This window comes from Echinops telfairi, unplaced genomic scaffold (assembly GCF_000313985.2).
Source record: "Echinops telfairi isolate 266 unplaced genomic scaffold, ASM31398v2 ScPeMD7_18;HRSCAF=68, whole genome shotgun sequence".
Taxonomy (NCBI): domain Eukaryota; kingdom Metazoa; phylum Chordata; class Mammalia; order Afrosoricida; family Tenrecidae; genus Echinops; species Echinops telfairi.
The window spans coordinates 41,794,288-41,819,262 of NW_022103915.1; the positions used below are offsets into that span (position 1 = coordinate 41,794,288).

A 24,975-nucleotide genomic window follows, 5' to 3' on the forward strand; every position below is an offset into this window, starting at 1 on the left:
AGTGCTCTCTCACTGGATCGCGGATCCTGTCTGTTTTCTCTCTGCATCATCCTTCCCTTGCCCCTGATCTGTTTTCACTCCTTAAAACACTGCAGCATTTCTGTTCCCAGCATTTTAAGGGCCTTCTTCCCACACTTGGTTCTATTCGTGGTACTGGTTGGCATTGTATCGCTTTTGTAAACATGCAAAACCAGTAGGAAAAGACCTGTTGTCTTCAGGAAAGCTAAATTGGGTGCTTTGAAAGCTCTGTAAAAGGCTGTAATGCTTACTGAGTTAGGTGTGGCCCAGATCGGAGAGAGACCAATCCTAAACGCAGGAAGATTGCCGTCTCAGGTTACTTCCTACGTGTCTAAATGCTTTCTTTTGGAGAAGTGAAATTGGAATTTGGAGACAATGTACCATGGGTGTGGTTTATGCAGGAAACACTGCTCAGGGAGCGGTCCATTGCCCTTTGACAATGAGATTGCAAATAAAATGCTTCACGAAGTTAAATAATATTTTGCTTATTATTTGGTTAGTTGGTCCTGGGACGAGAATACTTTTACTGCACTTAAGGGCTGTTGGCTGGCTGCTGATTCAGGACCCTGGGCAGCTGCACATGGAGGCACCACCTGGAGGGGCAGTGGGAGGTGGGCAGAGCTTGAGGATGGCTCCCAGGGTCTGGATCTGCTCCTTCATGCTCACCACTTGTTGCTAATGGAGGCTGTGTGCATCCTACCTACCTCTCCTTTCTGGCCCTGGGTTTTCTTATCTCTGAAATGCACCGTCTGCCTCAGTGGACTCTTGAGAATTACGTGTGAAAACATACATAGAGACTCAGCAAAGTGTCGGGCACTCATTTTAAGTCTCCCTTTTCTCTTTCCTTCAGGGACAAAAGATAGCTCAGTGGTGAGTGCAGAAAGAAGCCGTGAGTTCTGGTTTGGTGCAGTCTCATGAGGTGGGGTGCCTGATGTGGTCACAGCCTCTTTCATGAGCCAGGGAATGGAAGAAAAGGGCATTACAATTGGCCAGGAAGTCACTGGCTTAGAATCTCTAAGTAGGAAAGAAAAGATTATTTTTGGTGATTACAGAAAAAATAGGGTGAGTTCATGAGCAAACCATTGGCTGTTTCGCCTTTCGCTGTAAATATCCTCACTGACCACTGAGACAGAGCACCAGGAGCAAGCGTGCTTCAATCTTCCTTCTCCCCTTCTCATCGCATCCCCCCACTGCCTTTCCCCCTAGCCATTTACCGACTGGCATGAATTAAATTGTGTCCCCCAAACATAGGTTGGAGTTTCAGCTCCTATGTCAGTGAAGGTAGTCTCAATCGGGAATAGAGTTTTCTCTGTTAGGCTAACCAGGCCATATCCGTGTAGGATGTGACTTAAACCTACTGGCTTGTGAGATACAGAAGATCAAATTGGGGATAAAGTGAAACAAGTACACTGAGGAGAAGACAGATACCACGGGGAGACACCAAGGAACCAAAAAAGCCAGGGCAGAGAAGCAGCAACAAGGACTTTCTCCCAGAGAGGGCCTCCCCTCAAGCCAGTGCCCCGGATTAAGCCTCCTAGCCTCCTGAAAAGAGTCCTGATGGTGCAGGGGGTTGACTATTGGGCTGTTAACCACATGGTCGGCAGTTCAAACCCACTAGCTGCTCTGCTGGAGAAAGAGGAGGTTGTCTGCTTCCATAAAGATTTACAGTCTCGAAGCCCAGGGGCAGCCCTACTCTGCTGTGAGTCAGAATAGACTCCTACTGAAGAGTGAGAAAATACATTTCTGACAGTTCACACAGTTCCTCATGTGGTGGTGACCCCCAGCCATAAAACTATTTTCATTGCTACTTCATCACTGTCCTTTTGCTACTGTTATGAATTGGGTGACCTCTGTGAAAGGGTCGTTTGACCCCCCCCAAAGGGGTCGCGACCCATAGGTTGAGAACCGCTGTCTTATACACTTTCAATCTTGTCTTTTCTATTGACATATTAATATGATTCTAATTTAAATTATAGGAGGATACCCACACAGACTAACTTTAGGGATTAGGCTTCGCAACACAAACACTGAACTGCAATAAGCAGTAGAACAATAGTAGCTCTATCTGGTCTGTATTTTTGTGTTGGGATGACGGTTCAGCATCATCAAGTACCAGCTCTAACTCACCTGCAGTATACACTCTCCATAGAGGGTTGCTATGTATCAGAATGGACGCTGGCTGTTGGTTTGCCTTGGTTCGGTGTATATTTCCATGAAAAGGTTTAATAGGGAGGCTGTTTTGGATTCAAAATGTGATTTGGGTTTAGCACTGACTTCTGTTATCTTCTATTTTTGCTGCTTTGAACAGATTATTTACACTGTCTTTCTCCTGGTTCCCCCTCTGAAATTGAGATAGCACCTGTACTAATAGCACCAGTCTCCACAGCAGTTGTCAGTACAGTACTCAATGCTTGGCTCATAGAAGCTTCCAGAAGATGTTAGCGACTGCTGTCATTTGGCATCATCATCTTTTGGCTGGGGTTATTACCACTGAAGAGATGCTTTTGGATTGTGTGCTGGCGAAAGTCCCATCGACTGCCTAAAGAGCCAACAAATCTGTCTTGGAAGAAGCACGACCAGAAGCGCCGTAGAGGCCAGGAGGGTGAGGCTTCATTCATCTCATGCACTTTGGACACGTTGTCTGGAGAGGCCGGGCCCTGGAGAAGGCCTTCATGCTTGGTAGAGCAGAGGGGTGGGTAGCAAAGGAGTGGGAGGCCCTTAATGAGATGGATGGACACGGTGGCTGCAAGGATGGGCTCAAGCACAGGAACAATTGTGAGGACGGGGCACTGTTGTGGTCTGTTGTGTGTAGGGCCGCTGTGGATCAGAACTGACTTGATGGCACCCAACAACAACAAACACAACAACAGCTTCCCACTGTCTAGTCAACCTGTTTGGTAGAGTTTCTCATGAAGCTCGTTCAGTAGCAGCTGCCCGGGACTATGTGTCAAAGCCACTGTGCTTAAGATGCCCTTGAACAGACGCATGTAAGTTCCTTGACAAGGTCTTTCTTTCAGTGACCCTTTTAGCCCCCCAGCATATAGTGTAGGACCTGGTACATTGTCAATGAAATTGGGTCAAATTTATATAAGTAAACACATGACAAATGTTCCCTCTGGGGATGTAATCTGTGTATAAATTTCATATCCTCATGGTGTTGGGTATTCATTTTCCCTGGACCTCTTCCTGGTCTCTGTCCTTTTGGCAGCTCACAGCACCTTCCATAGTCATCACAGCCCCACAGTTCTAATGCTTCCATTACCTTCAGGCTTCCTCATTCAGGAGCCAGCTTTCACGCGCGGATGAGGTAAATAAATGCCAGGGCTGGAGGCAGGCACACCTTAGCCCTCAAGTCACCGCCAGGCTTTTCAGCGGATCGCCTCATACACACGACAGAAAAGGCTTGCACGATCTAAAAGCTACTGTCTTACACCATACTTTTTGTTCCATTTTACTGAGGGTTTAATCCATAGCCCCTTTACCACTCTGATCACAACTAAAATGAATTATACTTTAGGTGTTTAATTTTTTTTAGCAATAAATTTGGTTTAAATGTACCTGAATGGGTTCAGTTCACTAAGAGTAAGGAAATGCTGCTAAATGTCCTCGGGAGCCAGTAATTTAAATTTACTCAAACCCTCTAATGAACATTTCTTTTTGAAAATGTAGACAAATGCATTTAATGAACAAATATACTAATAGGAGGTGAGAGAGTAGGCATTTTGCAGATTTAAACGTTTAGTATATTTACAGAGAAAATTTGTATAAAAGCTGAATGGTTCAAATGTTTGAAATTCTGACTTTTTTTCTTTTCCTGTTTGCTGTGTTGCTGAGAGTCCTGTTAAAACAGCTCATGAAAACGGGGTTTCAGCCATCATCATGTGTTATGTTGGAAGCCTATTTGTTGATGTTTGATTGTTCTGGACATATAAGTTTAGACTTACATATCTTTCAGGTGATTTACTTATTTTAGCACTCGACACCTCCTTATTCCTGAAAATGACTTTATTACCATAAAGCTTATATGGACTTATATTGACAGACTGTTTACTTTTATTGTGATCTCATATATAAATTCATTTCTAACTTATTTTTTGCTTAAAATTTTTTTTATCATATGTTCTCTTTTGCCTGTTCAGAGTTGATTACGTTTTCTTTTGCTACTAATCATATGTTGTTTCAATTATTTTAGTGATAGCATTCTATTTTTAACACGTATGCTTGAATCATTTGAGTATCTCTAATATTTCTCTTTCCAAATTAGGAGTCTTAGAAAGTTCTAACCAGAATCATTCCTCTTTCATTTTATATATTATTGTCTGGTTTCACCTTGTTTCTACCCTTTTACAAATGAATTACTATGATTTATTCAGAGCCTTAAAAATATTTACACACTTTTTCAATTTACTTTCTTAACGTTATTACTTAAATTTCCTTCTTTCCATCTGGTTCATTTTTCTTTCCCAAAGAACATAGCATAATCGTTGTTTCCAAGAGTCTGTGAATCATAGGCAATATTTAACTGAAAAAGTCTTTCATTTCTCCTCATGGTGAAGGAGCTCTGGTGGCATCGTGGGCTATGCATTGTGCTGCTAACCACAAGGCCAGCAGTTCGAACACACTAGCTGCTCCTCGGGAGAAAGATGAGTTTTTCTGCCTCTGAAAAGATTTACAATCTCAGAAACCTAAAGAGGCAGTTATATTCTGTCCTGTAGGGCCACTGTGAGTTGGAATTGACTTGACTGAAGTGAATTTGGTGCCATAGGAGGCTACTTGTTGGGCTGCTAATGGTAAGGTCAGCAGTTTGAATCCGCCCTCCTCTCCTCAGGAGAAGAGAGCGAGCTTCTGCTCTGGTAAAGATTTACAGCCTCGGAAACCCAAAGAGGCAGTTCCGCTAGGTCCAGTAGCATGACTTAGAATCAACTCAGTGGCGTGGTTTTGGTTTTCTAGCTAGTCTAACTGGGAATATAGTTCTAAATTGAGCATTTCACTCTCCTCACCATCTAAAGACACAATCCAATGTGTTCTCATTTATAAACCTACAGCAAGTAAAATATTTAGTTAAAAGCACAGGAATAGCACATCCAAAAATATACTTTTATTATAATTATTTATTAAATAACTAGGCATTTTAAATCAATGGGGGAAAACTTAGTCTATAAATGGTAATGAAGAAATTAAATATTTAGAAAAATAAAACATGAAATACTTATATCATGTGATATAAAATGCACATAAAATTCCAATTATATTCTGTTTTAGTCTGGGTGGACACTCATATGTGTAAGAGAGAGCTTTATATGAAAGAGCAATTGTATATTGAAAAAACATCCCCCTCCCATCCAGATCAAGTCCATAAGTCTTATATTAGCCCATAGGTCCAATACTAGTCCGTAAATTCCTCTTCAGGCTTACTTAGCACATGCAATGATGCCGAATGCAGGAGATCACACGCCGGTGGTGAAAAGTCTTGTGGATCCAGTGGCGGTGGAAGCATCTCAGTGCTGACGAGGGTCTCCATATAGCTCCTCGAGTGTCCCAAAAGAAGGAAAGGGAGGCACAGAGTTTGGCCCATCTCCCAGAAAAAGAGGAAGTTCCCAGAATTCTCACAAGAAGGCCACGCCCACTAGGAGGCATCATCAGGCTGTGGCCTGTTTGACAAGCTAGTCTTCATCCCTATCAACCTCTATCAAGTTGACATGAGATTATGTAACCACCACATATTCAAACCATAAGAATTCTTAAAGAAGATAGAGGAGAATGTTTATAAAATCTTGGTATGGAAAAAAGATAATTTGACTGAGCAATGTTGAGAAGTAAGGAACAAACAAGATCACTATCACTTATAATAAATTATAGTTATATTTATTACTACTATATAAAGGGCCTTTATTAGAAAAAACGGAAAAAATAAATATGCAATTCACAGTAGAAGAAATAGAAACTATTGCTATTTAATAGTTAACTAAAAAATAGTTAATTATTTTTTAAATTTAAGATGTAAAGTAAAAAGATTATATGCACATCTCTAAGATCAGTAAAGATTAAAAATATTTCTAATGCTAAATGATGTTAAGAGAAAAACAGATAGTTCATAAAGGACTGTTTAGGGTCTAAAATTTTAAATATTTTGGAAGATAATTGGTCACTATTAAAATTTTTAAGTATCTTGACTCAGCAATTTGATTTGCGTTTATTCTAAAGAGGGACAAAGGCATGTTCACTTTAATATTTATAATAGTCAAATAATGCCCATTAAAAGGGGAGTCTAGCTCTCTGTTTCTCCGTCATCCTGAGTGTGGGGGTTCTCCGACTTCACCATGTCGTCACATAAGACTTTCAGCATCAAGAGATTTCTGGCCAAGAAACAGAAGCAGAATGCACCCATTCCCCGAAGGGGTTGAATGAAAACCGGTAATAAGGTCAGGTACAACTCCAAGAGAAGACACTGGAGGAGAACCACGCTGGGTCTGTCAGGAGCCCCCTGAGCGATGGCGTGCACGGCCGCACTTGCCCAGGCTCATTAGTGGTCTGTCATGCTGAGTTGGATTGAATGAAGACTTTTCCCACCATGATCAATTGAACTTATATTGGCAAATAATCTGTTTTTTCCCTTGGTTTTTATGCTTCTGCATCGAGAGTTTAACAATAAATAATGTAAGGCCGTTGGTTTGGGAAAAAAGGCCGGGGTGGGGCGGGGGAAGGACTCTAAGTAAGTGATGTTATAGGTACAAAATAAAATGCTATTTGGACTTTTAAATTGTTAAAAAATAAAGCATTTTTTATCAAAAGGGAAAAACAAAACCGAACTCACTGCCATCAAGTCAGTTCTATAGGGAGGGGCAGAGCATTGACACAGTGGTCCTAATTTTATTCTTAAAATGTTATGAAGTGCTATCGAATGAGCTCCAGTCCACAGTGACCTGCCCGGTCACACTCCATCCTCCAGACTGTTCCTCAGTGTTGCACCAGTGGGTCAACCCACCTCATTGAGGGTCTTCCTCTTTGGCTGGCTCTCTACCAAGTATGATCCTTTGTGATAACCTATCCAAAGTACTTGAAAAGCATATTCTATTCTAAAATGAAATCTTTGACCACTTCAGTCTTTTCTCTGTTTATCTTGATGTTGCCTCGTGGCCCAAATGCAAGCAATTTTGTTTTCTTTACATTGAGTGGCAGTCTATCCTGAGGTACTGTCTTTGAAGTTCATTATTAAGGTCCGCAAGTCCTCTTCACCTTCAGCCAACAAGGTGGTGTTCTCTGCATGTGATAGGCGGCTCCTGGGAACCTGCTCAGTTGGGTGGAGGAGGAGGTGGGGAAAGCCCTGTATGGACCTCTGCTTTCCTCTCAGGCTCTCGGAGAGAAAGATGTGGGTACCGTGTAGCACGGAGGCAGAGACATCCTGAGGAGCAGCTGCACTGCCTGAGCAAAGCCAAGAAAAACGGTGGGAACGTGACCCCAGTGAAAGAGCTGCCACTGACCCCCCTGAGCCCCGAGCAGCTGGTGCTCACGCTCCTGGAGGCCGAGCCACCCAACGTGCTTGTGAGCCGCCCCAACGCGCCCTTCACGGAGGCCTCCATGATGATGTCCCTGACCAAGCTGGCCGACAAGGAGCTGGTGCACATGATTGGCTGGGCCAAGAAAATCCCTGGTAGGCTTTCCTAGGTCTTCATTTTCTATTTATTTGTTAATTTTCTATTTATTTGTTAATTTATGTGTTAATTTGTTGAGCACAAGAGGACAATTGGAGGTCCACGAACTGTGGATATTATACATGTTCAACAGTTGGACAGGTGGATCGACAAGTTTTTAATACAATACGAAGACATTTCTAAACCTTTATGGGACATTGAAATTAAAAAATATATATATAAACCTCCCCTGAGACAAAAGCCCAGATGGCCCGTTACCTCCTCGTGTAGAAATGGAAGATCAAGCGACAGTTCACGGAAAAAGCATTCTTAGTATGTTGGCTAGCTGCACACCGCATGGTCCATTTAATCATTGCAGAATGTCTCAGGCATAGTTATGGCTGTCCCATTAAACAAACAGAAAGGCTTAACTAGAAATGAAGAAGGTGAGCAGGGAGTCAAACCCATGCTGCCTCGCTTCAAGGTGGGTGTTTGGTTTCCACATTCATCTTACACTCTCCTCCTATCATGGTCCCGGGGAGGAAATCTCTGTGATCTCTGCTTTGCTTTTGAAGTACTCACCTTCCTGCGATGCTGTAGGTTTCTTTCCAGCGTAAGGGTGACGCGCTGGGCTGCTGACTGCAAGGTCAGAACTTCGAAATCACTAGCCGCTCCTCGGGAGAAAGATGGGGCTTCCTACTCCTGTGAAGAGTTACAGTGTCAGACACCCACAGGGACCATTTTACCCAGTCCTATAGGGTCACTAGGACTTGATAGTGAGTTTTTGATGACCTTGGACCCTTTGGATGCCATGACCCCTGACCCATTGGACACTATATGACCCATGGCCCCTGAGACTCGCTGTGTACGTCTTCAGTGGTTGCACGTTCCCTTTAGGTTGGAGTAGCCTAGAGACAGTGCTTCCACCACAAGAGTGGTTCCAACACTGGTGGGAAATTTTAAACAACCGGAGGAGTCCGTTCGAGTCTGGGGCTGCTGTCTGCCTTCGCCCACTTTGCGTCTACGCCTGTCCCCAGTTGGGCTGGGTCAGGCAGGCAGCCCACGCCACTTCAGTGAGCAGAGAAAGCATGTAGAGCATACTAACACAGATCGGCTCTGACTGGCTGTTGGTCCCTGGCATCGACATGCCTGGACAGCCAGGTGAGCCCAGGTAACCATGGTTTGGACATTGGTCTGTAGAAGGGGTCTGAGGCTAGAAATGTGAGTTGCACACTGTAGTAGTTGCTGGAGCAGCTGAAGCAAAGTATCAGAAGCGGGTGGTTCTGAATGACAGAAGTTAGTTTTAAGTCTGGAAGCAGGAAGTCTGAATTCAAGGCATCGGCAGCTCCACATTCCCTTCGAGGCTCTTTGTCGACTCTTTCAGCCTCTGGCAGCCCCAGATGTTCCTTGGTTTGCTCTGTAATTTGTTCTTGGTTTGCTCATGGCCGTTTTCCCTCGGTCTCTTTTTGTAGGACACTCTTCAGGTTGGATGCCCTCGTGGTTTAGTGGATTACACATTGAGCTGCTAATCACAAGGTCAGCAGTTTGAGCCCATCAGCTTCTCTGCTGGAGAAAGATGAGACTGTCTACATCTTATAAAAATTTAAAGTTTTGGGAACCAAGAGGGGCAGATTTCCTTTGTCTTAGAGATGCATTATAAATCAGAATCAATTTGATGGCAGTGAGTTTGGTTTTTAGGATTGGATTAGGACCTACCGTACTCTGGGAGGGCTTCATGTTAGCTGATAGTATTTGGAAAGATCCTAATTACAAACAAGGTAGCCACTAGGGACAGTTCAATGTAAACCCCCTCCCCTCCAAAAATCTATTGTTGTTGAGTCGGTTCTGACACCTAATGACCCTAAAAAAACAGCAGAACTGCCCCTGTCGGCTCCTAAGGCTGTGATCTTTACAGAACCCGACTGCTACTTTCCATCTCAGAGCACCTAGTGCAGTGGTTCTCAACCTGTGGGTCGTGACCCTTTTGGGGGGTCGAACAACCCTTTCACAGGGGCTGCCCGATTCATAACAGTAGTAAAATGACAGTTATGAAGTAGCAAGGAAAATAATTTTATGGTTGGGGGGTCACCACAATATGAGGAACTGTATTAAAGGGTCACGGCATTAGGAAGGTTGAGAACCACTGAGCTAGTGGGTTTGAGCTGTCTGTCTTTCAGTTAGCAGCCAAATGCTTAACCGCTGTGCCACTAAGGCTCCTTCAATGCATCACACACATTTTAAATTCAAAGTTTTCTTTCCTTTAGCCAGCATTCAACCACCCCCTAAAATACTGATGATTTCTCTGAATTGTTCGTCTTTCTCAGCTCTGAAAACCCACTTGTTTCTGTTCACAGAAGCAGGGTGCTGGGGCGGAGGGCAGGCGGGCAGCCGTGTCTCACAGCCTCTTACTTTCCGCAGGCTTTGTGGAGCTCAGCCTGTACGACCAAGTGCGGCTCTTGGAGAGCTGCTGGATGGAGGTGCTAATGGTGGGGCTCATGTGGCGCTCCATCAATCACCCGGGCAAGCTCATCTTTGCCCCAGACCTCATTCTGGACAGGTAAGAAAAAGCTCATTGTGCTTCTTCTTCGCTCTGTTTGTGCGAGGTGCTCCGTGAGTGGGAACAGAGACCTGGGTGCTGCAGTCAAAATCTCACACCTGCAGGCGCAATTAGAGGCTGAGAATGTCATCGGCACTTCACTAGGTCAAGACCCACAGGAGGAGAGAGCGAGCCTGGATCCCTGCCTGCGGCGTCCTGTGATTCCCTGCTGTCGGGTAGGGCAGCAGCATCCCTGGGTCAGCACCATCAAGGGCACGTGGCCACCAAGTGCATAGATCCACTTAGATTTTTCTACTTTAAAAACTGTTCTGATTTTACTTTTTAAATTGTCCTGCAAATCTTTCCACCTGCAGGGACCAATTACATCTTTAGTTCTCTGGACAGTTGGTAAATCTGGCAAGTTAATTTTAATGTGTTTTAACTCTCCCTAATGGACCCACACTGGTGGGTCAATGATAGAATTCTCATCTTCATGTGGGGGCTCAGTTTAATCCTGGCGGGCAGACCGTACGTGCAGCTACCACCCGTCTGTCAACAGTCTTGCATGCTGCTCTGTTGCTGAACAGGCTTCTGAGAGCTTACAGACTGTGGTAGTTACATAATTTGGTGTCAATTTGAGACTATTAGGAGTGAAGGGGTGGAGGCTAGCCTTTCAATCAGATCACAGCTTGATGACCTCATTTGGGAGGTGCAAACAGAATTAAATAGCTCATCAGAGGCCAGATACAGGCTCTCTCCCTGTGAGAATTCCTATTGACAAGCCACATAGAGCTACGCTGATAGAGCCAGAGCCCTAGAGCTAGAGGAGCCACGTGAAGACCCACGCTAGTGCTGAGCTGCTTCTACCACCACTGGAGCCACAAGACTTTCCACCCACTGGCCTGTGATCTTCCGGCACTTGGTGTCATTGCATGACTGTGTGAGTCTAAAGAGGAATTTATGGACTAGTATTGACATAAAGGAGTCATATTGGACTTATGGACTTGATCTGGACTGGGCTGGGCTGTTTTCTTAATGTACAATTGTTCTTTGCTATAAAGTTCTCTTTTATACACACGAGTGTCTATGAATTTATTTCTCTAGTCAACTCAGACTAATACACTAAGACAGATTAGGAGAAAAAAGCATAGTGGTCTACTTTTGAGGGGGAAAATCAGCCAGTGAAAACCCTAACAGTAACTGTTTAATTCTGGATTTGAGCTTAGGTACCCCTCTTCTCTTACTCTATGGGTTAATTCTTGTAAGTATTGTGTAAAGTTGCCATAGCCTAGATAAATATTAGACCTAGCTTTTAACTAGGTACTAAAAGGGAGAAAAAAATTTTTTTCTTATCACTTACTTCCACTAGACTCATGTTACTCTCTATAAATATTTGAAAATCTTCTGTCTTATACCATATAAATCTAATATGTTTGAATGAATTGAGAAGATTTGTTCTTGGGCATTTTAAATTGTTCTTGGGCATTCATATTGAGCAAATGCTTTTTAGTAGGGGTATATTTTTTGTTACAGTCCTTACTGTTTTTAAAATATTGACTGGGACGTCTAGGGCCTCAAGCCTAAGACCGTTTAATCTCTTAGTGTGTCTGTTATACAGATAAATAGGAAGAGGCTTTACAATGTTTGTGGGAAAATGGAAATGAAAAAACAATGGCCAATGGCATTTTCTCAGCAATTTTTTTGAAGACCCATTGTATACATTTATGTGATCATTATCTGGAGAAATTGCTTAATCAAAAACATTTTAAGAAATCCAGGACTCACGCCCCATAATCGAGCCAGTCCTACAATGACTCTGTTTTGCAAAGTGAAGAAGTAATCTCTACATGATTTGAAACGGCCTGTCTGTGGTGTGGTAATCAGTCCTCTCAGAGTTCCGTCCAGTGGTGGTCTGAGTGGATAAGCTGTGAACACAACAAAATGAGCCCGCTTGTGGATACTGGGAGTGCAGCTTTGGTTTCCCTCTGTGTTTACTGATGCATCTGCAGAGAGACACCTTCAATCTCCTGAGAGTGGAGGGTAAGTGGGTTAGCTCTGCTTAGAACTAACAAGGTGGTTCTTTTAGTAACCGATAGAACCATGAATTCAAGTGAAGATCTACCATGGACTCTGAGCATTTTGTTTAAAAAACTCAGATGTGCTAAGGCATTTGTGTGAGTCTATAACCTGCACAGGAACTAGTCTGATGGTAAATGTTATTACAAAGTCAGTAGATATTTGAGTTTGGGCTTGGGTCCCATTATGGGCATTTATGTGGGCATAATCATGGGCATATTCTGTGGAATCACATACCTACTTGTGAATGTACCGAGTCGGTATGCACAGTTGTGTATACATTGAGTTTTCTTCACTTTAATACCTAAAGAATTTCACTGTAAATTTTCATTTGCTCCACCCCACCCCCTTTTTTAACCCAAGTCATTTTTACTTTAGTTCAATATAGATTTATTGAGTCTTCCCTGTGTGTGCAGCCTCGAGTCCCTGTCCCACTGCCACACACACAGGTGAGCTGGGACCTGCAACCACAGAGGTGCCTTCAGAAGGTAGATGTTTTAGGCACAACAAATACCCATTCATTCTTAAAAAGAGTGGGTTTCTTTTTAAAAAGGGGTTGTGTTAGTCTGGGCAAACTAGGGAAACAAATCCACAGAAATGCATATATGTGTAAGAGAGAGTTTTGTATAAAGGGTAAGTATACAGAAAGCATCCCAAACCAGTGCTGCCCAAGTCCATAAGTCCAACATTAGCCCATATGCCCAACACCGATCTACAACGTCCTCAATCTCACAAAACACCCACAGTGATGCCAACTGCAGGAGGAAAGATGAATCAGTGAGTGTGTAAGCATGTCAGTGCTGGCAGGGGTCTCCACATGGCTGCTTCAGTTTCCATGTTTAAAGCCTTGTGTTGGGCTGTGAGTGGAGGAGCCTGGGGAGCAGTCATAACAGCACTGCACTTAAAGGGAAAGGCTTCCCAGACCAGGAGGTGCCCCGTACGGTATGTTTATTTGGCTTTTTCCATTGCCCTCTCTCCAACACCACCATCACCAGAAATATCTTGCAATTGGGGGTGGGTGGGTGTAATTTGCCTGTTCTCAGTAGACCTTGGCCCTTGCTTCAGGAATTGCTAAAGGAACTGAAAATGAAAGTGACCGCGGGCCCTACAGTCCTTTGTGTGCTCTGCAGTTTTTGTTTTGAAGAAGTAAATGAAGGTTTTCATGGCAAAATCATCTAATAGCTCGTCAAGGCCTTCCAATAGCTCCATGACTGATGGTGCGAGGATTTGTGGAGTGCACCGTGGTGGACTAATGGGTGTCTGGCTGGAGTGAATAGAAGCTGCTATTTTCTAGATAAAGTTCAAAAGGCTATTTTTAAAATTCATTTTTGTAAAGGAGTGCATTTTGAGTATATGAGAGTCCTTCAAAGCTCAAGGAAAAACCACAAAAAAGATGGATTTTCTCCATAAACATGTTGAGCCCCTCTTGATGGTTCAAAGTTTTATCTAAAACGTGTGCTTAAAACTGATCTCCAACAACTAGAACCTGTCGCATGTCCATGTTTGCCTTGCTTCCCCGACTCCTCTGATGGGGTGCTTGTTAGGTCGTAGCAGGTGGGGTTCTGTTTCCACTGCAGTAACATTTTTTCAGTGGTCCCATCAGTTTCAGATGGTCCTCAGGAAGTGGGCGACAAGCTCCAGGCACAAAGGATTATTTTTCCTTCAGTTCCTTACTTCCGCAGCGTTCACTCTACCTCATGAACGCACCAGATGTTCTCCTGGTGGGAGCACAAGCGCCTCCTTTTAATAACCGTGTATTTTATCCAGGGCTGGTTGCTGGAACCACTCAGATGGAACATCATCGACAGAGATAGTCTTTCTTTAAGAAAGCCTGTGGTCAAGAGGTAGAAGGATGCAGTTACAATGCATACTTTTGCCTAAAAAATATTTGTTCCAGGGTTTGCTTTAGGGACTTATAGTAACTACCTGGTCTTCTTTATAGAAAGGTAAGTCTAGTCGTTTTACATCACTAGGTATGGTCTTGTTGGCATCTTGCTCTATAGTTAAAGGATGCGCAAGATGAAATTGAGATTAGAAAGAAAATATTCAAAAAAGAAAAAGAGAAAGAAAATGCTCCTGATTGCGTTTGGCAGTTGCTTGAAGCGCCACGTTCCTTACATTTCCAAATGATCTTTTGTAGGGATGAGGGGAAGTGTGTAGAAGGAATTTTGGAAATCTTTGACATGCTCCTGGCAACGACTTCAAGGTTTCGTGAGCTGAAACTGCAACACAAAGAGTATCTCTGTGTCAAGGCCATGGTCCTCCTCAACTCCAGTGAGTAAGCACACAGCTGGGCTCTCTCGCGGGGGAGAGGCTGTTTCTAGAATGGTCTGGCATTCAGAAGAAGAATTGACTTCTTTATCTAAGAAGGGGGAAACGGCTTTCCTTTCTGCCTTGTTTTATTTGTATTTTATAGCAATGTCAACAGTTGTTAACTCTTGATTGTAAACTCCTCATTGGGTATTAAATGATTGGCAATCAATGTTTAAAAGTGGCTCAAATCACATTCGTGGAATTGAACTTGAAAATGGTTACCTTCCAATCTTTTTTTTAAAAAAACAAACCCGAAAGAAAAAGCCTAATATCGTTAAGCACCGATTTATTAGTATGCAAACGTTTATGCTGTTAAAGTGGTCACAAAGCATAAGCTGAAAGAAAAAACAAACTGAAATGCTAGAACATAAAAAAAACCCCAAACATTTACATGGTTGGCAGGGATTTGCATGTCCTGATTTGGTTCTACTTATGCAGATGTATGTATTCATTAACTCTCTCAGTAAAGAGACTTAAGCTACAGACTTGTGCTCAAGTGTAGGGAGAAGATTGAGAAAACAAAATCGTTATCTAGAATGCTCTCAAAGCCGTGCTAATGTATATTCAGAGAACTATAGGAAAATTGGAGGAGGAGATGCTGGATAATACAGAGGAGAGTGGCATCGATAGGCATCTTTAAGGTTGAGCATATGGAGGGCAGGGAAAAGGAGGAGGCATGGAGGAATGAAGCAACTTAGGGGAGCCTGGAGGAGTGGTTACAAGTTGGGTTGCTAACTGTAAGGTCAGCAGTTTGAAACCACCAGATGCTCCTCAGGACTGGAAAGACAAGGTTTTCTATGTCCATAAAAATGGACAGTCTCAGAAATCTGAAGGGACAATTCTGCTCTGTCCTGTAGGGTCGCCATGAGTCAGCATTGACTTGGCAGCGGTGAGTTTGTGTGTTGTTGTGCATGTATGTGAGCCTGGAGTGGCAGGGCATCCTGTAGGTAGCTAGAAGGGACGTAGACGTGGTGGTAAAGGCAGCGCCGAGATTAGCTTGGACACCCTGGGCGAAAAACTGATGCTGTGGCTATTCAACAGCTGTAGGAGAGGTTTGGGCAAGGGGCTATCTTACAGCTGATTTGTGGAATAACAGACATCTCTGAGATCATACTTTCTTTTAAATCAGCTAAAGCAGCAGTCCCTGGAGCCAGATCCCAGTGTAGAACCTGTGGCCACACAGGTCATTCTCTGGGGCCTGCTGACCTCCTCCCTCTCCGGCTGAACTCGGGTCTTGTCTCACACCCCAGTCCTCCACTCTAGAGATGATTGTCAAGGGAAAAGGGCACCATGAAGAGCAGCGCTTCTCAAATGATCACAATATTTGCAGTGAAGAAACATTCTTTTATTCATGAGCTCCAGTTCACTGTAGATGGCTACTTTTGCAAAGCTCAGTAAGAATGAATTCCTAGAAAAAGGAAATTAAACTGCAAAGTATAAATCCTAGTTTTTTCACTATTTCAACTGGTTTGAACTTACTGCCAATTGCTATGAACAGGTTTGAGTGCTTCCACCACTGGCCACGGACCATGCTTTGTACAGACAGCGAGGTGCTGCCTGCCGCTGGCCGGGGCTGGAGGGGGGTGGGGAGGAAAAGCATGGAATGAAGACGATGTCCGAAGGCGCAGACCCGAAGATAACCCTCGTGGGCTTTAGGTCGGGTCTCAGTCTGGCCTTACCTGCCTAGTAGGACGCTCCCCTGCCCATTTTGGAAAGCAAACCCTTTTTGAGTAGAAATAGTTAGATGTCAGTTAAGTAGAAATAGTTAGTTGAAAAATTGAGGGAAATTCAAGAAGACTAGGTGGTTTGGACCTTCTGGCGTCTTCTTGGCACTTACTGTGACCGTGCACATCTTGTTTGGTAACAGGAGAGCCTGCCTTATGTTGGCCATTAAGTTGATGAGCACACAGCACATGTCCACCCCGGACATTGAGAATTGACGTAATCATCCTTTCTCTTATCTGCTCTTTGAACTTGCCTACTAATAGTATCTCAGGTGTGTTGCCACTTCTGCCTGTTAATGGGAGGATCTTCTCCAAACGCACATTCCCACCCTGACCCAAAAGAATCTTCCCAGGCCAGATTATGGGGCTTCTCCTGCTTTCGGCAATGATTAGAACTGCCTTGTGTGCATCAAAGTGCTCCTTGGAAAGTGGTTTGTTCGTTATTCCAACACTTGGCAGTCTGAAAGCTTTCCGTTTGGCGAGGCTCCTGATAGCCATGTGAAGCTTCTGAGCTATCATATTGTGTTGCTGTCAAAGCTAGAAACAGCATCTGTGTAAATGGGAAAAGACTGAGGCTGCAGAGTTGCTCGTGCAGGATCTGGCAGGACCACCGAGGGAGAGAATTACGGAGGCAAGGATGCAACTCGGGTGTGGTGCCTGCCTCCACTGGTGACGGTCCACGGGAGAGCGGGCTTATGACAAATCACAGTAAAGGAACTCTTGTAAGAAAGTTTCTCCTCTGCCTCGTAGTCATAACACATTTAGCAGAGATTTATTCTGGTCAGCATTGTTGTTAGGAAAATGGGATTCTGTTTCTATTGGGAATTTTCCAATGTAAGGAGAAATGGATCTTTTCCCTGCTAGATTTTAAGGATTGGAAGGCACATACTGTCCTTTGGATTATTTGTAACATTAAATAAAAAACAAACTGAGATGGGATTTCCCTCCCCTTGTTAAAGGAAGACCCTGACACTGGCCACTGGACACCGGGCAACAGGACAGTGATTCCCAGGAGAGGGAACACAGGACGAGAAAGCTTATGCCAGATTCCGCTTCGAGGCTGCAAAGCAGACAGGGACTCGGGTAAAGACCAGTGCATGGCCTCTCTGAAGCAGGAACGTGGGAAGGCTAGAGTGGCAAGGATATGCAGGAAGGTAAGCGTACTAGGAGGAGAGCTGTATACAGAGCGCTCCGGAGACCCACAGAGCGCCCTCTGTAAGCCTCCAGTTGGCAGGAATAGTGCATGCTTTCTTACCAAGGACAAGGGAAAGATCCGTCGAGGTCACGTGGGGATAGGGGTCTTTATGCTCTCACCAATCCGAGGAGAAAACCTGGTTATCATAGCCTGGCCGCTGGGTGGAATCCTCAGAGAGTACTTCCTGAGCGCGTGGTGGTGGCTGCTGGGGGCCCGGGTGGCACAGAGCAGAGTGCTGCAGAGACTTTCCTTGACAGTCACCTTCCTTCATGGGATCAACCAACGGGGCTTCCGTCTGCAATCACTTGGCGCGAGCCGCTGATTGCATACGTTTGTGTCACCCGGGCTCCTTCTGTGGCCTCAGGAATGGGACTAACGACCTCCACAGCTTCAAAGCAAGCCTGGGAAATGTCAAACGAATGCACTGAATTATGCCCGGGACAAGGCTCAAGACTGTTTCAGGGAATTCAGAGTATCCAACACCCACCAAGGCAAAATTCAGACTATCGATAACCAGTCAAAAGTTATCAAGCATGCGAAGAAGCCCAAAAATGTGACCTATATTCAAGAGGAAGACAAATTCATTGAAGAGTATTTCAAAATGATGACAGAATTAGTAGATGACGTCGAAAGTTACTGTAACTTTATCAAGAGGTAGAGGAAGGAATGGCTGTGTTCAGGGGAGCCATGGAAAATATGAACCACATCAGACTCCACTTCTAGATGTGAAAACTCTGTCTGGATAGGGTTTAGAGCAGAAAAAATATGAATATGAAGACATGGTAATAAAAATTATCAGAAAAAAAATTTTTTAATGACCAGAGCATTAGAGAGCTGTGACCACTACAGTGGTCTAATCACTACGGCACTGGAGTCCCTGAGGGAGAGGGGACAGACAGAAAGCTGTTTGAAGAAACACTGGATGACAGCGTTCCAAAGGCAGCGGAAACGAGCAGGGCCCAAGAGCTCAGTCAACCCCGCCATAAGCGAACCAACAGGCATCTTCGTCAAACTACTTACAATTAGTCAGAAAGAGAAAGAGCTCAAAAAGCAGTCGGAGGGGGAAGGGAAACCCATTTTATATAGAAAAGCAGAGAGACACATGACAGCACATTGTTCTTCTGAAATGCAAGTCAGGGAGACGGGAGTGTCTTTCACGGAAAGAAAACACCAGTGTGGAAGACTTTCTATCCAAAAAAATCTTTAAAAAATCAAGGCACTATAAATGCATTTTCAGACATATCAAGAACTCTTACAACTCAATGTAATAGGAAAAACAGCCCAATTAAAAGGGGGCAAATCTTGAACAAATGCTAGATGAAAAGGGATCTACTGATGTTGTTAGGTGAAATCATGGGCAAAAGCATTATCAAGGAATGCAAATTGAAACTCAAATGAGAAACCACTAAATGTCCAATACCCAAATCGGACCATACTTAATGCTGGCTGGTTAGAACTGACTCATGGTACCCCTGTATGACAGGGTAGAACTGCCCCATCGGGTTTCCAAGGCTATACATCTTTATAGAAGTAGATTACCACACCTTTATCCCAGTTGGTTCAGACTGCTGACTTTTCAGCTAGCAGCAAAGCGCTTTAAACACGAGCCACCAAGGCTTCTTTACACACCCAAGTAGAAAGGCTAAGTGGGAACAATTGTGAGTGTGGCCCAGGACTCGTCAGTGTCTCGTTCTGTGGTACATAAGGTCGCTGTAATTTGGCCCGTTTTCCATGTGACGTGATTACACCAATCAGGTGTGCACTGGTGCCAGCACTCAGGGCAGAGCTTGTCACTCACCAAACCAAAACACCGAACTCACTGACTCATGGTGACCCTGGAAGACAGCGCACTCCTGCCCCCGTGGGAATTGCCAAGACCGCATCTCCTTCCAGGAATAGAAAGCCTTATCTTTCTCCTGAGGAGCAGCAGCTGATTCCGAGGTGCTGACCTGTGGTTAGCAGCCCAGCGTGTGACCCACTACATCAGCAGGGCTCCGAGCTGGGCGGTAGGCATGCTTTAACTAGTGCCATACTTCCGATTTGTGAATCTCTACTCTAAGCAGATCTAATATGGGATGGGAATTAACCTCACGATCCAGCGACGTTTCTGAGTTCTCCGTTGTAACTGGGGATTCTGAGAGAAATGGTCTGTCTCTTCTAGCCTCTGGTAACTCCCACAAGTCCTTTGGACTCCTTGGCTTACAGCTGTTCCTGTCATCACATAACCATCCTCTTCCATCAACTTCCTGTCTCTGTTTTTCTCTTTTATAAGATACTACTTGGAAGGGATCCCAAAACAAATCAACTCCATTCTGACTCCTAGCGACCCTATAGGACAGAGTAGAACGCTCTTTGGGATTCAAGCCTGTCAGTCTTTACAGGAGCAGAGGCCTGAGCTTTCTTCCTTGAAGTGGCTGGTGGGTTAGAACTGCCAACCTTGTTGTTACCAGCCTGATGCATGACCCACCGAGTAGAAAACCCTTGGACCAGCTGATGGTTTTGAACTGTTGACCCTGGTTTTGAACTACTGACCTTGCCGTTAGCCCAATGTGTAACCACAACGACGCCAGGGCCCCTCTATTATTCACCATGCTTAGGATATATACGTTATATATTCTATCCATGTGGTAATTTCTTTTCTAAGAATTAATACCAAACTAGTCCCCTGAAATTGGAGATCAAAAAGGTCCCCAAAGTCCAACTCTTGCCAGGTGACAGACTGCTTCATCGTTCCCCCGCCCCTCCCTGTAGTATAGTCCCTCGCATCTCTTGGTTCTTCGAATCACGGGAGTGACCCCTAGACCTTAGACAAGTTCGAGGAAATGTCTCACGTGTGGTGGGTGCTGGTCAGTCCAAAGTTCGAAGGTCAGGCTGAGGTCAGCTAGATGCTGGGCCTGAGGAGCTGCTCCACTCCTGGCTCTGGCCCGTGATGAGAACATACCTGCTGCTTCTCAGTGGACTCAGTTTATACGCAGCAGGATGGCAGTGCAGGGAATCCTGTTCACAGGTATTCACAGGTGAATCCTAGCACTAGCTCTCCCCACCCCCTTCTTACCAGATCCATTTAGGGAAAGGGGGTTTAGTGGAAATTACCTGGTGCAATCATATTTCACCCAAGTGTAGTGGTCTCTTCTCTGCCCTTGGATTCCAGCTTACTGATGCATATGTAGCCCGGGGCCTCTGGCAAGATGCTCCCAGCGGACATGGGCCTCCTGCTTGTTGCGATCAGCCAGGCTTTCCCAGGCCACTCCCCAAACAGTTTTTCTCCTCTCAGTTACAGGATGGAATTCCTTACACCTGTTGTAGGGAGTAGTAACTAAGATAGCCATTAAATCAAGAGTTGGTCTGATTCTCACCCTCAACTAAGGTCAGAACACAGTCTCTTCCCGTTTCCGTTTGTTAGCAAGCTAATGCCCCCCCACCCCCAAGTGAGACCACAATCACAGGCGTGGGAAGTCAAGAACTGCAGGGGTTCCCCACCTTGCTAATGCTGCAACCCTTTCTTACAGTTCATGTGGTGGTGACCCCACAACCATACAATTATTTTCATTGCTAATTCTTAACTGTCATTTTGCTACTGTTATGAATAGGGTGACCCTTGTGATAGGGTGGTTCGACCCCTCCCCCCCAAAGGGGTCACGATCCACAGGTTGAGAACCGCTGACTTAGAAAGAAAGCTAGGCTCTATCCTACTGATCAGACATTAAAGGCCAAGCACTGTTGCATGCTGGCTGGCTCATTTCATACGGGCGGTCAGTTTTCACGGTGCCGGGGCTAGATGTTGAGAAAGCAAGAGGGACCCTTTCTCAAAACACACATACATACCTGCACACACACACATACCATCATGCCTCTCAAAACACACACACATACCTGCACACACACACACACACCCCACCACACCTCTCAAAACACACACACACACACCCATGGGGGGGGGGGCATTGTGCCAAGATCTTGCCTTTATAATCAAACAAAACACCAAGCCCAAACTACATGAACTGTAATTTAGTTTTGTTCTAAAATAAATCCTGACTGATGTTTTCACATTTTGGAGAGGATTGGGGGGCTACAGGGTGGTTTTCCTGTGTGTCTGGACTGGGCAGTGAGCGTCCCGAGGGAGGGACTTCGGTCTTCTCCCTTGTCCCTGCCCTGGGCCTTGCCCTGTGTGTTGGACAAAGGAGAGAGTGAGGGCCTAGCGGCAGGCCCTGGACTGCTGACCCGGGGCAGAGTCGTGAGCAAAATAGGTGGTTTTTGGTTTGTATTTTTCCAAGGAACATTTTTTTTTCTATGCACATATGAAATGTTTATTGAACACCTACTGTGTGCTTGGTGTTGCACCTAGGACTGTTGTTGGTGGGTTCCACTTCATAGTGACCATATGCATAATAGAGCAAGGCATGGCCAGGCCCTGCCCCACCGCACAACCACTGTCAGGTTGGATCGCCTTGCTCAGACAATGGCTGTTAGGTGCTATTGAGTTGGCTCTGACCCATAGCGACCCTACGGTTTTCAGCCACGACCCACCTGACATCAGCAGTGATAGCCCTGGCTCAACAAGGATAGCCCTTCGTCCACTTTCTCTTGTTCTGAATCTGGCCTGAACTAGGATGATTTGATGTACCGTACGCTAATTTCCCCCATATAATCAACTGATAGAAAACCCCAGCCATCAAGTTGATTCTGACTCACAGTGACTCTGTAGGACAGAATAGAACTGCCCCTTTTGTCTTTTGTAGACTGTAAATTTACGGGAGCAGTCAGCCTCATCTTTCTCTCATGAGTACTTGGTGGGTTTGAACTGCTGACCGTTCCATTAGCAGCCCAAAGGATAACCCACGATGCCACTAGGGCTCCTTTTCATAAAGCGACACAGCACACCCATTATCAGTGCAGTAGCCCCACTGCTCTGCTCCCTAAATCCTTGGTCAGTGACTCACTCTGGGACCCGAAGGACCTTTGTGTGGGGTTTTGTGCCCCATAATTTGCAGCAGGGCTACTGCCAGGATGGTTTACGAAACTGCAAGCTACCCCGTAACCAGCTTACATTCTCCCAGGGAAGCCTTCCTTGGTCAGGCACAAGGAAGCTCCAATTATGTTACCTTAGTTTTGGTTCTGTGGCTTTAAAATTATTTTTAATAACAGCTTTATTAAATTCACCTATCATAGAGTTTACCGAAGTGAGTTGCTTTCAGTATATTGAATGGCTTTTAGTATATTCATGGAATTGTACAATCATCATTATTATCGGTTTCAGAACATTTTTATAACCCCACATCCCAAAAGAAACCCCATATCCACATTAAGCACCCATTCCCCATTTCCCTCTCCCCCCGCCCTAGGCAGCCAACCTACTGGCTGCCTGTGTGGATTGGCCGGGACTGGACATCACGTGGCAGCATGTGGCCCTTCCTGTCTGGCTGCTTTCACTTAGCACGTTGTGTTCAAGATCCCGGATGTGGTAGCACGTATCAGCACCGCATCCCCTTCTCTTTTGAAAAGCATTTCATGGTGTGGGTGTACCACTGTTTGTGTAGCTGGCCGTCAGTTGTTAGACCTTTATGTAGGTTGTTGGCCTTGGGGGCCCTGATGAATATTGCCACTATGAGCTATCGTGCATAAGCCGAGGATTTTATTTTTCAAGGTTTTGTATCTTTGTCACTTGGGACTGAGGCATGTACAGGTATGCAGCCTTGACAGTTTCTAGTACCCAAAGGCATACATTTTCTTTAGAGCCATAGAAATGCATAGAGCACATGTCTTGTAGCACAACAGATTGGAAGGTAGTTGGAAGAAAGCACTGGAAGAAAGTAGCTGGGAACAAGTCTTGGGAAGTAAGCTTAATATAATTTGTTTGATTAGCACATTTATACTTGATTAGTAATTTCTTATGTGTCTATTTGCATTTTAATTATCATGGTGCAGTTGGTTAAAATGCAAAACTTTAAACTCCTGTGAATCCATTCTGAATCTTTCGATATGAACGTTTACTCCGTGCTAGGCATGCGAGGTGATGGGGACATATTGACAGCCAAGATTGACGGGGTCTGTCTCCTCAAAGTACTTAGGTCCAGTTGGCTGAGGGTGGGACGGTGGCTGTAAGGGTGTGTGGGGACCAGACACCCAGCCTGCAGGACAAGGCGGATGGGTGGTGGGTGGGTACCCAAGGCTGGATGAGATGAGCTGAAGAAGAGCAGAAGATGGAGGAGGAAGGAGAGAATTCCTAAGAAGAAAGTTTAGCATGTTCAGTGTTCAAGGTGAAGTGTGCTGAGGACTGAGCCAAAGAGCAGGGAAGACTGGTACCCTCCATAGCTGCCCCAGATGGGGTGGCCTGTGCCTAGGGCGCTGGGAATCGTTAGCCCAGCAGGTCTGCTTCTGGCCCTGGCACAGATGTGTGTGTGGGGGTGGGCACTGAATCAGAAGTGCTGCTTATTTCCTCTGTAGTGATTAAAGGACAGGCCCCTCCCATGAGAAGAGGTTTAGAAGAGGTGAGTGGGGGGGCTGGAGGAAAGCAGTAGGTGGCTTCCGGGCCTGCAAGAATCCACATCCTCACGCCTTAAGGGGGGCCTCTCAGGGGCTGGCAAAGTCTGAAACGTGTACAATTATGGTTCAGTTTATCTCTTGCCTGAAGTGACCACTACCTCCTGCTGCCATCCCAGCCATCCTGACTCAGAGTGACCCCACAGGACAGAGTAGAACTCTCCTGTAGGGTTTCCGAGGCCATCCGTTCTGATGAGCGCAGACCCCTCATCTCCTCATGGCACGGCTGATGGGTTTGAGCCGCACATCTTTCGGGGAGCAGCCTGAGGCTTAACCTACCGTGCCACCAGGGCTCCTTGCTTTAATTGAAGACGCCAGTGTAAGTGAGGGACAAAGATTGCCAGAACAAATTCCAGGGAGGAAGGCAGCCAGGCATCCTTTCTCAGGACACTCCACGTGGCCGCTCTCTCCTTGGTTTCGCCACCCCTTGCTGTGGACCCGATCCCCACGCGTGGCCGTCCCCGTGGGTCAGAGGAGAGCTGTGCTGCACAGTGTTCTCTGTGGCTGGGTTTTTTCCAGCAGAAAATCACCAGGCCTTTCTTCCGTGGTGCCTCTGGTTGGCCTTGAGTCACCATCCTTTGAGTTAGCAGCTGAGCACGGCCACTGTTTGCACCACTTCATTCTCCTCCTCTTGTAAATTCGCTCTTACTTCACAATGCAAAGCCAGGAAGAGGAGCATTACACGGTTTTCCTGCTCCAGGGAATTCAGGTGTCGAGCTGGCGGTTGGCGGCAGGGGAGCAGATTTACCTGAGCTCTCACCTCCATTGAGAGGCCACAGGATCTCAGGGTACAGAGTCTGACGGGACCAGGCAGGGCAGGATCGGGTGCCAGTCCACCCCTAGGGGGGCTGTGGGCATCTAGTAAGATGTGTGCATGTAAGCTCTGCTCAGATGAGGAACCGAGGCTGGAGGAGCCGGGGCACTGGCCCAGGATTGGGGGTG

General features: G+C 45.4%; 1 protein-coding gene across 1 annotated transcript in view; it reads left to right on the forward strand.

The window, feature by feature from the left end:
* Positions 1-24,975, forward strand: part of ESR2 (estrogen receptor 2) — a 49,720-nt gene that overhangs the window by 18,691 nt on the left and 6,054 nt on the right. The window contains exons 3-6 of the mRNA XM_045287624.1: positions 869-888; positions 7,261-7,669; positions 10,068-10,206; positions 14,402-14,535. Coding sequence (XP_045143559.1) covers positions 869-888; positions 7,261-7,669; positions 10,068-10,206; positions 14,402-14,535 — 702 coding nt within the window. The remainder of the gene's footprint in view (positions 1-868; positions 889-7,260; positions 7,670-10,067; positions 10,207-14,401; positions 14,536-24,975) is intronic.